At 36.3% G+C, this 13,501-nt stretch overlaps 2 protein-coding genes across 4 annotated transcripts in view; one reads left to right on the forward strand and one right to left on the reverse strand.

The window, feature by feature from the left end:
• Pkc53E (Protein C kinase 53E) overlaps positions 1-13,501 on the reverse strand; it is a 1,159,983-nt gene that overhangs the window by 272,369 nt on the left and 874,113 nt on the right. The gene's annotated exons all lie outside the window — the stretch shown is intronic.
• Positions 4,438-6,189, forward strand: LOC145680534 (proton-coupled amino acid transporter-like protein acs). The gene has a single exon (XM_081751147.1). The coding sequence runs from the start codon at positions 5,016-5,018 to the stop codon at positions 5,916-5,918; it is 903 nt and encodes a 300-aa protein (XP_081607273.1). The 5' UTR covers positions 4,438-5,015; the 3' UTR covers positions 5,919-6,189.

Consider the following 13,501-nt stretch of genomic DNA (forward strand, 5'->3'; position numbering starts at 1 on the left):
GAGCAGGATTCGTGTCAAACGCAGGAACAACTTGCAGCAGCATTAGGCGTTGATCAAACAACAGTCTCCAAACGCTTGAAAGCCATGGGAATGATTCAAAAGATGTCACATTGGGTTCCACATGAATTGAAAGACAGAGACGTTGAAAGACGAAAAACCATTTGCGAATTGCTGCTTCAACGACAGAGCAGAAAGGGGTTTCTGCATCGAATTATTACGGGTGATGAGAAGTGGATCCATTACGAGAACCCTAAACGAAAAAAGGCCTGGGTGAAACCAGGTGAACCAGGTCCATCACAACCAAAACGAGATATTCACTGTGCAAAGGTTATGCTGTGCATATGGTGGGATATGAAAGGTGTGGTGTACTATGAGCTGCTGCAACCGGGTGAAACTATGAATGGAGAACGTTATCGACGACAATTAATGCGTTTGAAGCAAGCTCTGGCCAGAACACGACCAGAATGGGAGAACAGACATGATAAACTTACTGTTCAACATGATAACGCTCGCCCACATGTCGCAAAACCGGTCAAAACCTATTTAGAAAATGTCGGATGGGAAGTTTTTACCTCACCCGCCGTATTCACCAGACGTTGCTCCTTCGGACTACTACTTGTTCGATTGCATGAACAACGATTTGATTGGACAGCGGTTTACTTCTTCAGAAGATATCGAAACATGGGTCTCTGACTGGATCGCTTCCAAGGATGAGGACTTCTTTCGCCACGGAATCCGTACATTGCCTGACAGATGGGCGAAAGTGGTGGCTAGCGATGGACAATATTTTTCTTAAGGTATTTATGTATTTTGTGTTTGTACTACAGCTTCAATGTGTGCGTACCAACCGCACGAATTAATTCCTAGACCAAATATTATTATATATATATATATATATTAAACCCATCTTAAAAGTAGCTCTAAGTAGCAGTATTGCGACCTACCCCCCCAGAAGTCCATCCTGGATCCGTCCCTGATACAGGGCCGGATTTAGGGGGGTGCAAAGGTGCACGTACACTTCCTTCATTGTAAATATACACTACCTAAAGTGAAAAGCTAGCAGTGAGTTTTGCAAAATCAATAATTTCTGAATTTTCTGAAGGTTGAAGGAAGAGGATTCATCGATAGGACACTGAGCATTTCCAGGGTAATTTCTAATTCCAACTACAGATACCTAAAGGCATTTTAAAAAACTCAAATTTAATTCAAATGTACTGGCTCTTATTTGGTGCACCTCCCTCAGAAAATCCTGGATCCGACCCTATATTACTATATATATATATATATATATATATATATATATATATATATATATATATATATATATATGGCTTAAAAAACAAATCTGATCTAAGCGCCAGCCCTGAAACTAAGGCAACACAATAAATCAAATCTAATTTGATACATAGAACTGCATCTTCTGGTCTTAAATTATAGTTACTAGTCTGAAACAAACAAGCTTACGTACGCTTACATGCAAAGATAATACCAAATTAAAGGCAGTATAAGGGATATTGTCCACTTCTAGTCATCAAAACTTAGACTGCCTTCCGGGACTGTCTAAAAGTTGAAGAAAGACCCTAGATCATAGAGTAATTATATAGTATAAAAGGTTTCAGCTGCTCTTCCCGCTGAAACTGTGGAGACTGTGGCGCCACCACTCAAGGAAGTTGGGTACCACGAACTACTAAGAGCAAGAACGATCCACGTTAATCAGTAGGTCCACGTCTCATATAGCCTCGCTGCTGAACGGGATGTTAAACTCAAAATCAATTCAACTCAAATCATTCAGAGCGCCTGAATCTCGTAGAATTAGCCAATGATACACTTTGCTACAGCCAGTAGCAGACGATGCAATTAGTTACAACTCTAGCCGGTAGTGTCGCAGAATCACTTTCATTGCACTGTGGGGGAAAAAATAATTTCCATTAGGTATATAGAAAGTGATTCATCAGGGTAATCAGTGCCCTAGATCTTTACGAATTCCCTTGGATCTCACTCATTTTCAGAAGGATGTTATAAAATAGAGGATCTGCCCACATGAATATCTTCGCCCTATTAAATCAATGAAGCCAAAAAAAACAACCGAGCATCGGCACGTCTGATTGGCTACTCTCGTTTCCGCCATTTTCTGATTAGCTACTTTCGTTTCCGCCATGATTGTTGGCTCAAAACATTGCGATCTTATTGGGCGGAGTGGGCAGAGTAGGGGTGGCGAAACCGTGACGTATGGCTTCAAGATTTTGTTGTAAGGGCAGATTCTCTATTTTATAACATCCTTGCATTTTCCCTATATTTTTGTAATATACTAGTTTGAAAATAGTGTTGCCAACAATTAAGGACCCTTTTCACCAGGTTAATTCCTCAAAACCATAAGCAAAAGTAGTAAATTTTTAGAATAGACTTTGTAAGAATTATTGTTACAATATCAACATCATAGTACATCTGATAGTGTATTCAAATCGCGAAAGCCAGATATACAATTCCCTGACTAAACAAATCCAAATTTCGTAATTAGATACACACTTCTTACAAAAGATCGAAAGTTGAATAGAGTGACAAACACAAAATTTGGAAAAAATAAAAAAAATTACTACCTCAGAGAGCGCTTTTTAAGGTAGGAGTTGCATTACTGGGTGCAGTTTCATTTTAGGACGGTTTATCATTATGGGTAATAATAATCATAATAAAGAATTTCATTGTCGTTAAGCTACTCATAGCAATAGATGTCAAAATGAGATATGATACGTAAGTATAAATGAATAATAATCTATAGTTAAATTAACGATGAAATGACATTACAAAATAAATGATAACGATATGCACTTTGAATACCAGCTCAACACGAGATTAGGAAATATATCACATTTCTATTGAACAATTAAAATACTCCTGTAAAGAATAAAAGGGCGTTGCAACTAACCAATTGTATAACTTAGTTTTAAATCTATCTATATGCTCACTTGTTAGTGTTGCAGGCAACTTGTTCTACAGTTTTATTCCAAGTGTCCCATAACTATTTAACGATTTGGACAGTCGTTAGTATGGGACATTTATGAGTTTATTGCTTCTAGTATTGTACGAATGGATATATTGTCTGAATTGTAAGTTTTGGTGATTACTTTTTATATAGAGGTGATTACTTTTTATACAGAGAAGTACTGTGTAAATGCATTATTGTCATATTTTTAAGATTGATAAACAAAGGTCTGCATGCCATTTACATGACAATTGTAATCCAAAATAATATACCATACAAAATTATACTCTGAAAAAAACCAAAGTAAGCTGATCTGACATAGTTATCAGGAACATGATTTTTTAGTTGTTTTAACATATATATTACTCTTGAGATTCTCTCAGAAACATAATTAATATGCTATTCCCACGAAAACTTGTCAATATAGATACCTAGAAACTTTACACATGTTGAGTCATTCTCAACATTCCGTTAGCCTTAAACAATATCACTACCTGACCCCATATATTTTCAGTTAAAACAAAGTTCACTAAGATCAGGACTAGTATTTAGGAAGGTAGTATCGTCAGCATATAGTATAGACTGAGCAGATAAAAAAAGTAAGATAAATCATTTATCATTAGTAAAAATAAAAGTGGCCCAAGTACTGAACCAAGGTATAAATACAGCGTGCTGACTTATGTCATAAAATCTATAATGCAAGAAACACTAACCAATTAAGTTGCCACTACAAGCGTGAATTTCATCTAACCAAATCAGAGCAGGAGTGGAGCAGGGATATCCGTGCGTTAGTGTGGGGATACGTTCGTAGGGAGCAAGCGTGTCAGCGATGGTAACATACGCATAAACCAGGACAGTAGAAAACATTTCATATTGCATAAAAACACATGTCTTGCATGTGGAACAGCTTTATATGATTACTTTGTACACTGCATTCACAGAGCACTTCACTTCATGGGTTCCTTATGGAGAATGACGCTGTAAAGAGCACACTTTGCATTTCGTATTTCTGTCTTCTTATACATGGGAAAGATAAGAACCGATATATTTTGAGTACTCAAATATAATATTTCTTCCATAAATTTTAGAAATATATGTTTATCGAAACTGGGACAACACTTATTGATATTAATCCTGTAAATGTTTCCTAAAATATGCTCATAAGGTGCCAAAGAACATAAATAGTTCTAAACCATTGAAAAAAAGTTTGGTTTATGGTAGTACTGAATCGTATTTTAATTTGTGGTGTCTACATCCGATACGATTGATTCATCGGTCATCTTTCATTATTTTCATGAACATTTACATTTAAATTCCTACGCTGCAAAACTATTATTAATGACAGGTGATAGAGGTGACTGGGATCCAGGCCTGCACCGAAAGATATAAAACTTCAATTGACGTTATGAAAGAAAGGAAAGGAAAGTGTATATACGAACCTTGGTTTTTACGTTCTAAGCAGTATGAAGAAAAGGAATCTTTTTGTCTTACAAATGCAAATAGTCTGATAAAAACAAACTATAATTTTAAATGTGTTATTTATAATTTGTGATTCTTTGGATAATTTAAAACTTTAGGATGGGGGAAACGAACGTGCAAGAAACAGCTACAGTTCAAGAAAACCTGATTCTTGAAATTCAGCAAGAAAGTGTTGAAGCTGAAAAAAATAATACCGAAGCTGAAGAAAATTGTGATGAATATACTGAGCATACACATAAAATTGATCCAAAAGCACTTGGCTATTGCCAAGCTTTCATGTTCCTGGCGAAAGATGGCGTAGGAGCAGGTGCCCTTGCTACTCCAGAAGCATTCAGCCGTTCATGGAGGAATAATTCTTTCAAGTACAATTGCGTTACTAGGATTTTATACTAATTGGCAGTTGATCAACAGTTCTCATTCTCTGAGTCGTAGACTTAAGAAACCAAATTTCAGATATACAGATCTGGCGGAACAGAGTATCATTCACGGTCCTTGTAAAACACAAGAAATAGCTAATGTGGTTCGTAGAGTAAGCAAGGCATTCTTGCTTATTACCATGTTCGGCAAATGTACAGTTTATGTGATGTTTATAAGTGAGAATTGGAAACAAGTCACGGATTATTATACAGAGACTGAAACGGATATACGGATTTATATAAGTTTTCTTGTTGTTGCATTTACTTTTCTGAATCAAATACGGAACTGGAAACAATTGCGGCCATTTTCCAGTGTCGGAATCTTGCTACAATCAATTGGCTTTTTTATTGTATTTTACTACATATTAAGTGATCTACCAGATATGGAACAACGAAAGTATTTTTCTCGGAACGTAACTGATATTCTTTTGTTTTTCGGTACTGTTGCCTTTGCTACTCAGCCTATAGCAGTAATTAATGCTTTGGATGCTAGAATAAAGAATCCTAATATGCTAATTGCCTGTCCATACGGAGTGCTTCCGTTATCTATGCTGTTTGTTTCTTTGATGACAACCACAGTGGGATATTTTGGATATTGGAAATATGAAAAGCCAGATGGGAGTATAACTTTAAATTTACCCCAGGACGAGAAGCTTGCACAATCAGTAAAGTTAATGTATGGGTTAGGGGTATTCTTTTGTTTCCCCCTTTATTTTTATGTTCCATTTCATATTTGCTGGATCACGATATGTCAATGTAAAAAAATTCAGAACCATTTGCTCCTTTACGAAATGGTATTTCGTGTTGCGTTTAGTGTGCTGTGTGGGGTAATTCCTATTCTTATACCTATTTTGAGTTCTCTTATAAACTTCACTGGAGCTCTGGCAATATCTTCTTTAACATATTTTCTACCTCCTGTAATTAATATAGCCACATTCTGGGAACAAACGATGTGTTACAAATGTTTGAAGTTTCTATTGGTTGGGAAGGACATATTACTAATAATGTTTGGTATTGTATTACTGTTGCCGCCAAAAGTATAAGTGTATCTGATACAATAACACACTTGAAAGGGAAATATTAATAAACAATAGGATAATCGTATTTATAATTACTAACACTGTATATCTCTGATAAACGTATAAAAAACAAGTAGAACCATCAATTCTCGGAATATCAAACCAAATATGTTCGTTGTCCAACATTTTGAGAAGTCTAACGCTCTCATAGTAGACACTGTTCTCATCTTCATTCTATTTAGATGTCCCTAAAGCTAACAACAATATCGGTCCTGAAAAAGTCAGACAACGAACATATCACCTATATTCAGATAAAATGAATTAGAAACCACATCCAATAAATTTCAGTCACACTTCAGTTTCTGAATATTCCTCCTGTATCTCCTAATGATACATAAGACAAATTTATGTCCACGAAGTCTATATACAGTGAGTGCTTCAAGGCAGTGTAAAGCATTTTTGTTCTAAACAAACGACGCAGAATTACGATTGGAAATCTGAAATACTGTTTAAGATATAAATTAGAATAGGACAATAATTGTCCACATTACTTTTCAAGTAACGCTAAAACGGTGGAGAGAAGAATTTGTCAGCTCAGAATCTTAAGCGACAGTCTAAGGAAATAAGTACGACATATTGATGACTTAACCTTCTAATGAAAAGAATAAATAGAAAAAGAATATATAAACAAGAATGTATGTATAAAATATCTATATCTCTAACAAGGGACGTATGCAAATTGTGACAGCAGGGGCGTCATTTAAGGGGGACAGGGAGGGGCATTTGCCCTCCTGAGTTTGAGATTTATAAAGATTTTATCAATAGAATAGTAGTAAGTCAGTGAAAAATGCGAAATTTTACTTATATCAAGGGGTCTTGCCACCCCTTCCAAACCAAATCTGAAATGACGCCACTGCGTGACAGATATTTATGAAAATTGGTACCCTGACTAATTGTAGATCGCTTATCATCGTGGTAATAGTCACTCGATGCGGAAATGTCTTGTTTATCCGCTATGTATAATACATATATCAAGCGGTGACCGGGTGAGGCTGTGACGAGTTATGCCCCAAAAATGCCGGAAAAAGGCAGAAAATTAAAAATGTGTGCAGGTAACCTGATACCTACCGGAGGGGAACGCATGACCAAGAACACGGCAGTAATGTCACACAAGCTGTGTTACCATTCCAACACAAACTTATAGTTTTTCAAATAGAACGTATACCATTTTATGACATTACAACAATTGGCATAAAACGTTAAAGAAAATAAGCAAAAGATGAGTTATCACTGTTGTCAAATAGGGAGATATGAGGCTCTAAAGTTAGAAATTATGGAGTCCTTACAATGAAATGAACAAATGTACAACAAGACTGCAGAAGGAACAAATGTATAGTAGGGAGTAAACCACAGCATCCAGTAACTAACAGGCTTGATATGTCAAATTGAGTAGGGTGAGAAACTTACGTATTTTGCCATACTATCTATGGATTTTGTGTTATATGTATTGGTGTACAGTAAAACCTGTCGACTTGGCCACCTCTCTAAGTTGGCCACCTGCTTATCTTGGTCTGGTTCGTATTGAACCTGCATTTTCCCATAAGACATTCGTTACTTATTACTCTAAGTTGGCCACCGGTATATCGTGGAAGTTGGCCGCATTGAAGCAATGTTTATCCTATGTTGATAATGATAAATTTACCTGCATATCTTGGCCACACGAATACGTTTTGTTATTTTTCTTAACTCTTTCGTATTTCCGTAAGAGAGTCAAATGTTCTGTATTTGTCACTGGAGACAGAGAAGCATAGATTCCCATGATTTGTTCTTGGAGGTCATTGACCAGAACACTACCCTGACAAAGGGGTGGTGAAGGAAGATGCGAATAAGAAAAAGCGCGTACAGGAATTCAGGACATGGTTGTACGTATCTGTTTTGTTAAACCATTAGCTATATCGGCTCCTTTCATCAGTGGGGAGCTTTAGTAATTCCGGAAAATTCTCAAGGTTAAAACTAACCATCTCAATTGTCATTTATTGGCACCTGACTGCTTGTCGAACAGCAGCGGAGATTTTGAGATATGAATTCCCAAAACCTCTTTGGCTCCAAGGGAAGCGCTTGTAGCTCATTAAGAAGAGGTAGTTACTACAAAATTACAATGTTCATATGTGTAAAAAAGAATAAAAGAAAAAAAAAGACATCTAGAATGAACCACCATGAATACATTTGTTATTAATAACTGATTTGCCACTTTTCGAAAGGTATCTACAGAAAATATTTGTCACTATCGAAAAAATCATATAAACTGCATATAAATTATTGAATTTTTAATTTTGCTTTACTTGTTTTTAATCTGAATAACTCAGTGTGCTACAATACCAATTTCAATAAACTGAGTACATATGTTTCGATTTTATGGTTGTTTGTATGATTGTGTTTTCCATCCGAATAATTCGGTGTACCAGACTAGTTTTCAGGAAGATCTAGGATATATATATTGTAGGCCTAGTATTTTTTTCTAGTACTGTGTATTCTTATGATTACTCTATATACATTATTTAAAAGTAGCTGTCGTGGCATTGCTTATTAAAATTTCTCAATACTGGAAATCCTATTCTAAAAATACACCAATACACTTATTTTCTGAAGTTGGCCACTTTTCGATGGAACGGATGGAGGCCAACATAGGCAGGTTTCACTGTATTATGTTAAAATATTTTGCGCTTGTACATTATTGGTAACTTGAATACGGTGTTTTATCTTCATCGTTGTCTTACATATTAACGTTTCCTATACTCTCGACTGACACCTATCAGAGGTCGCTAATCTTTGCGAGTCGATACTGACAGATTTCCTTGTCACAGATTTTTTACCTTTCGTGCCACAGATTTTCTGTACTCTTTTCAGGTGCTACACCGTCTTTCCTATGGTCTGGAAGGCATGCCGAATTTTATGTAGTGCTGCAACCTCAAGACAGTTCGTTTTATAGCTCTTGAGAACGGTTCGAGATATCGATTCTACACAAACGCCATTGGAATTGCTGCGCTACAGGAAAATTTACTGTTTACATTTCCGCACTATGTCACATGGGACTTCTTTCTACGGCTACTCTCACATATGCCCTTTTTGAGTGAATCCTGTATCAATCTCATTAGTCACTGGATGCTGCGCATGCTATAGTTTACTCCCTATTGTACATTTGTTCCTTCTGCAGTCTTGTTGTAGGACATTTGTTCGTTTCTCTATACGGACCCCATAATTTCTCAACTTTAGAGTTTCATATCTCCCTTATTTGGCAAGACAGGTAACCGAACTTTTGCTTATTTTCTTTAATGTTTTATGCCATAAAATGATATACATTCTATTTGAAAAAACTATAAGTTTATGCTGAGATGACAACACTGCTTGTATGACACTACTGCTGTGTTCTTGGTCATGTATCTCCCCGTCACCGTAGCTATCAGGTTGCCTGCACACATTTTTAATTTTCTGCCTTTCCGGCGTGTTTGGGGTATAACTCGACACAGCCTCACCCGTTCACTACTTGGTATATGTATTATACATAGCGGGTAAACAGGGCATTTCCTCACCGAGTGATTATCATCACGATGATTAGTGCTCCACAATTAGTCAGGGTACCAATTTTCATAAATATCTAGCTGTCACGGTTCGCATACGTCCCTTGTAAGTAAAACGCCTTTTAACGGATGAGTAAATAGTTTCTGCACAACTTTTAAGGTTGTCATATCTGGGTCATGGTAACATATGGTGTTGTTCTTTAGAGAGAAAAAAAATCTTATGTATGTGGAGTTGAAAGGTATAGAACTTAGACATGAACTCGGTTAAGTATGAAACTACTGGTTCAGTAGCGTGGATCTATGAAGAACGTGGATGTGATAAATTTTCATAAGGAGAATTGTAAGTGCAGAACCATTTATTATATCATCAATCTTATGAAAAGGATTTACCGGTGCAAGATAAGCCCAAAGAAGGTCGCCCGTGAAAACTAGGTAAGAAGGAGCTACGAAAACTGGAAAAGGTCAGTGAAAACAAGGTCGGAATTACTCAAGATTTAGCATATAAGTTTGCGGTCAGCCAAGGTTGTGTACGAGCCAATCTGAAAGCTGTAAGTCTCCATTATCGTGAACGACAAAAAGCACCGAAGTACTATGAAAAATAACACGAACAGATGCCTAAAAGGTGCCGCAAACTACGTCAGAAGCTTATGAGCAGTGAAAAGGCAGTTATTATAGATAATGAAAATTACCTTGTATTTACAAGGCGAGACATACCAGAAAACTTTGGTTAAGCCCACGAAAAATTTGCTAAACTTGTCCTTGGTCTGACTGTAGTACTCGCGCCGAGTCGTGAAGCTTGGGCTCTAAACCAATCATAGAAATATTTTGCTTGAGCTCCAGCACATCGGAAAACTTCGGTACAATTCGTGGAGTCGCTTCCCGAGCGCACACTTGGGGAAACGTCGAACAGCTGAAATTTACCAACAATGTTGCCAAACTTTGAAGACATATAGTAAACAAGTATATAAAAAAGGCATTTAAAAATTGCCAATAATAACACTACACAACAATAACTACTGTTAACAACTATTCTAAAATGGTAACAATAGCACAAGTAGTAACAACGAAAATATAACGCAACAAAAAAGAATTAACAAAACGGAACTTGACGCCAATCCGACAACACTGTACTCTCGGGAGATGTTTTCCGTGTAGCGCGGGAGAAGACACTGACAAAATTTGATGGATGGGGGTTGACGACTGGAAAACACCCTCACGTTCTATTGGGTGGTGAAATCGGTGGATCTAGGTCAAGCTTCACGACTCGGCGCGAGTACTAGAGTCATCTCGACAAACGGTGTCTCAGAACCCTACATTAGATTCGCTGGGTACGCAGCCATCATTGTCGAAACGTAGTGTAAGTAACTGTTTCAAAAGATTATTTCATTCCTCAAGGACTATAACTTGGACCACAAAATTATCTTTTGGCCCGACCTTGCGATTAGCCATTACACGAAGACAACACTCGACTGGCTGTCGAATCGTAACATACGTGTTGCTCCAAAGTGGAAAACTCCCAAAACATACTCTACGCTAGGACTGTCGGAAAATTTACGGCTATGTTAGCTGGTATTGTTTACGAAGGCAGCTGTGAGGCCAAGTCTGAATACCGCCAGTTGAGGTACCGTATCCGTCGATAGATCAAAGTAATCTAGACCATAGATTAAAGTATGTCTAAGCGATCAAAACATGATGAAGAGAGTCCGAGGATAATTTCGACAAACTGAGAATGATAGTGCCTTTTCCATTTTGTAATTGCATGTTTTTGTACATGACATAAAGTGATCTTCATGTAGTGAGTTCGCAAAATAAAAAAAGAAATAACCTATTTTTAATTAATTTTCTCTGTTGTGCAGAAACCACTTACTCACCTTAAGTTTTTGTAACATGAAAATCCACTTAATACGCAAACAAATTATGTCTTGGTGACCTCAAAACCCAACTAGGATGAGATAGGAATTAGGTTAATTTTATGTTAAATCAAGGCGTAACTGTTCCTTTACTTAATAAAATTACATCTAATTGAATACGCGATTAGTATTCGGTTACATGCTTTATTTTAAATTACTATTTTCGATTTATCAGACGATTTATTTTGATTGGTTTCAGTTTTTGGTAGTGCCGTAATTGTTAGGGTTATATTCTGTTAATTAAAATTATCCTGACAGTTCGTCCTAAATTCTCGCGAATAACAGAATAACATTTTTCTATATAATTATCTGTGTCAAGTAATGGGACAATTAGTGTGAAGTGAATGAGAGAGGAAATTAAATTAATCTATACACTTTTGTATATTTTTTTCATTTCTTTCATGAACATGCTAAACAGTATTAATTTACCCTTCAGACTAAGTAAATATTAATTATGTATGAAAGTACTTGTACGCTAGACAGTTGTCAACGAGATCTTTTAAAAAAAAAATGTTAGTGTGTCGACAGAAACAAAATGGTGGTGTTAAACAGTTGAATTTTATCAAAGTCCAGTGGCCCCAACATGAATTACTACTTTAGCGTGTAATAAGAGCATTTCAACACCAAGGGTCTGGTGTTGCCATTAACATATGGTTGGTGTTACCGATTTAACACATAGACTGTGCTGAGCGGTGTGAAAATAACACCACGGCTGTTTTGTAGGACTAGGGGAATGAGCGCAAAGATATACAGTGAATCACGTATTGGTCAATAATACCTCAGGCAACATAGTGAACGCAATCCATCGATACTAATATTAATGAATGTATTATTCGTCAGTGGCCAGCGAAACCTTCCATTTGCTAAAAATAAGGACGTATCAAAAGTAGCATAGCCGCCTCAAAGTCTTGTGTATGATAGACACCTATACTGTAATTAGTAGCTTGCACGTCACCTTCAAGGACATGAACATTTAAATAACTTATACTGGAAAATTTGTATTAGGTTTTGTTTATTGTTGTAAGTAAAGCTTTATGCGGTACATGTGACATTTATATCAAGTAAAGAAAAATGTATTATTATAACTGATTTTTGTGATCGCATGAATTTTCTAACAACATTTACATGAGTGGAAATGCTTCCACCTGTTGTTTCTATGCTCACTATGTTTCTCTTCGTCGCCGACTATATTTCATTCCTCATAACCATTTGTAAACAATTTATGTCACACTTTATTATCTCTCATAAGAGTCATGTTCATTTAGTAAGAAAGAAAATATTTCTCTTGTAAAAGTAGTTATTTGACAACTGTATATAAAACAACAACAATGGAGTGTTACTAACATGATTCCTCATCGTATCAGCTGGTTGACTTAACGACTTCCATTTTAACACTACTCCAAAGTGCGATGGAGTTGAAGTAGTGTCAAAATTTAACACAGAGTCACTGCACTGAATTAAACACAACTACGTTTTACTGTGCATAAGCTACAAATGGGTTTATTATAATCTTGTGTTTTGCGATAGCTCTTAAACATTTTGACTTGTTCTCTTTTGAGTACTTAGCACACTATTCTTCGTCCAGATGAAATGATAGCATTGTATTGATTAACCAGTAGCTAGAAGTGGTGTTATGTTACTCTATACATGAGTTATCGCTCGGATTGAATCTTTCTGATGCTGATGTTACTTCTTGGGACGACCATGACCAGGCGAATTGAACATTTGAAGCGTATCTTTGAAAAATGAAGTTCTGACGCCTGCTGTTTTTTTCTGTTGGAACGAGATATTTCAGCAATGTACTTCCTATTTTTTTAAAAAAAGTATCAGAGAGGGAAAATATGGTGCAAAAAATGCTCCATTTCTGGTGGTTTAATACATTGATCTATGTTTCTTCAAATATGAGATTTGTCTGTGTGCAATTTATATGATTCGTAGACAAGATTTACCTGTTCAGAGGGGGAAAATGTGTATTGTGAACACATTTGAACAGAAACTTAAATTCAAATAAAGTAAAACCTCTCAATTTGGCCACCTGTTTATCGTGGCCTAATCTCTGTAGAACCTGCATATTTCCATAAAACACACATTACTTATAACTCCTAAGTTGGCCATTTAT

Source organism: Thermobia domestica, chromosome 3 (assembly GCF_964235325.1).
Source record: "Thermobia domestica chromosome 3, izTheDome1.hap1.1, whole genome shotgun sequence".
In the NCBI taxonomy this organism is placed as follows: Eukaryota; Metazoa; Arthropoda; class Insecta; order Zygentoma; family Lepismatidae; genus Thermobia; species Thermobia domestica.

What these genes read in the sequence shown, in the direction of transcription:
- LOC145680534 (XM_081751147.1), top strand. Translation starts at nt 5,016, where the DNA reads ATGTTCGGCAAATGTACAGTTTATGTGATGTTTATAAGTGAGAATTGG.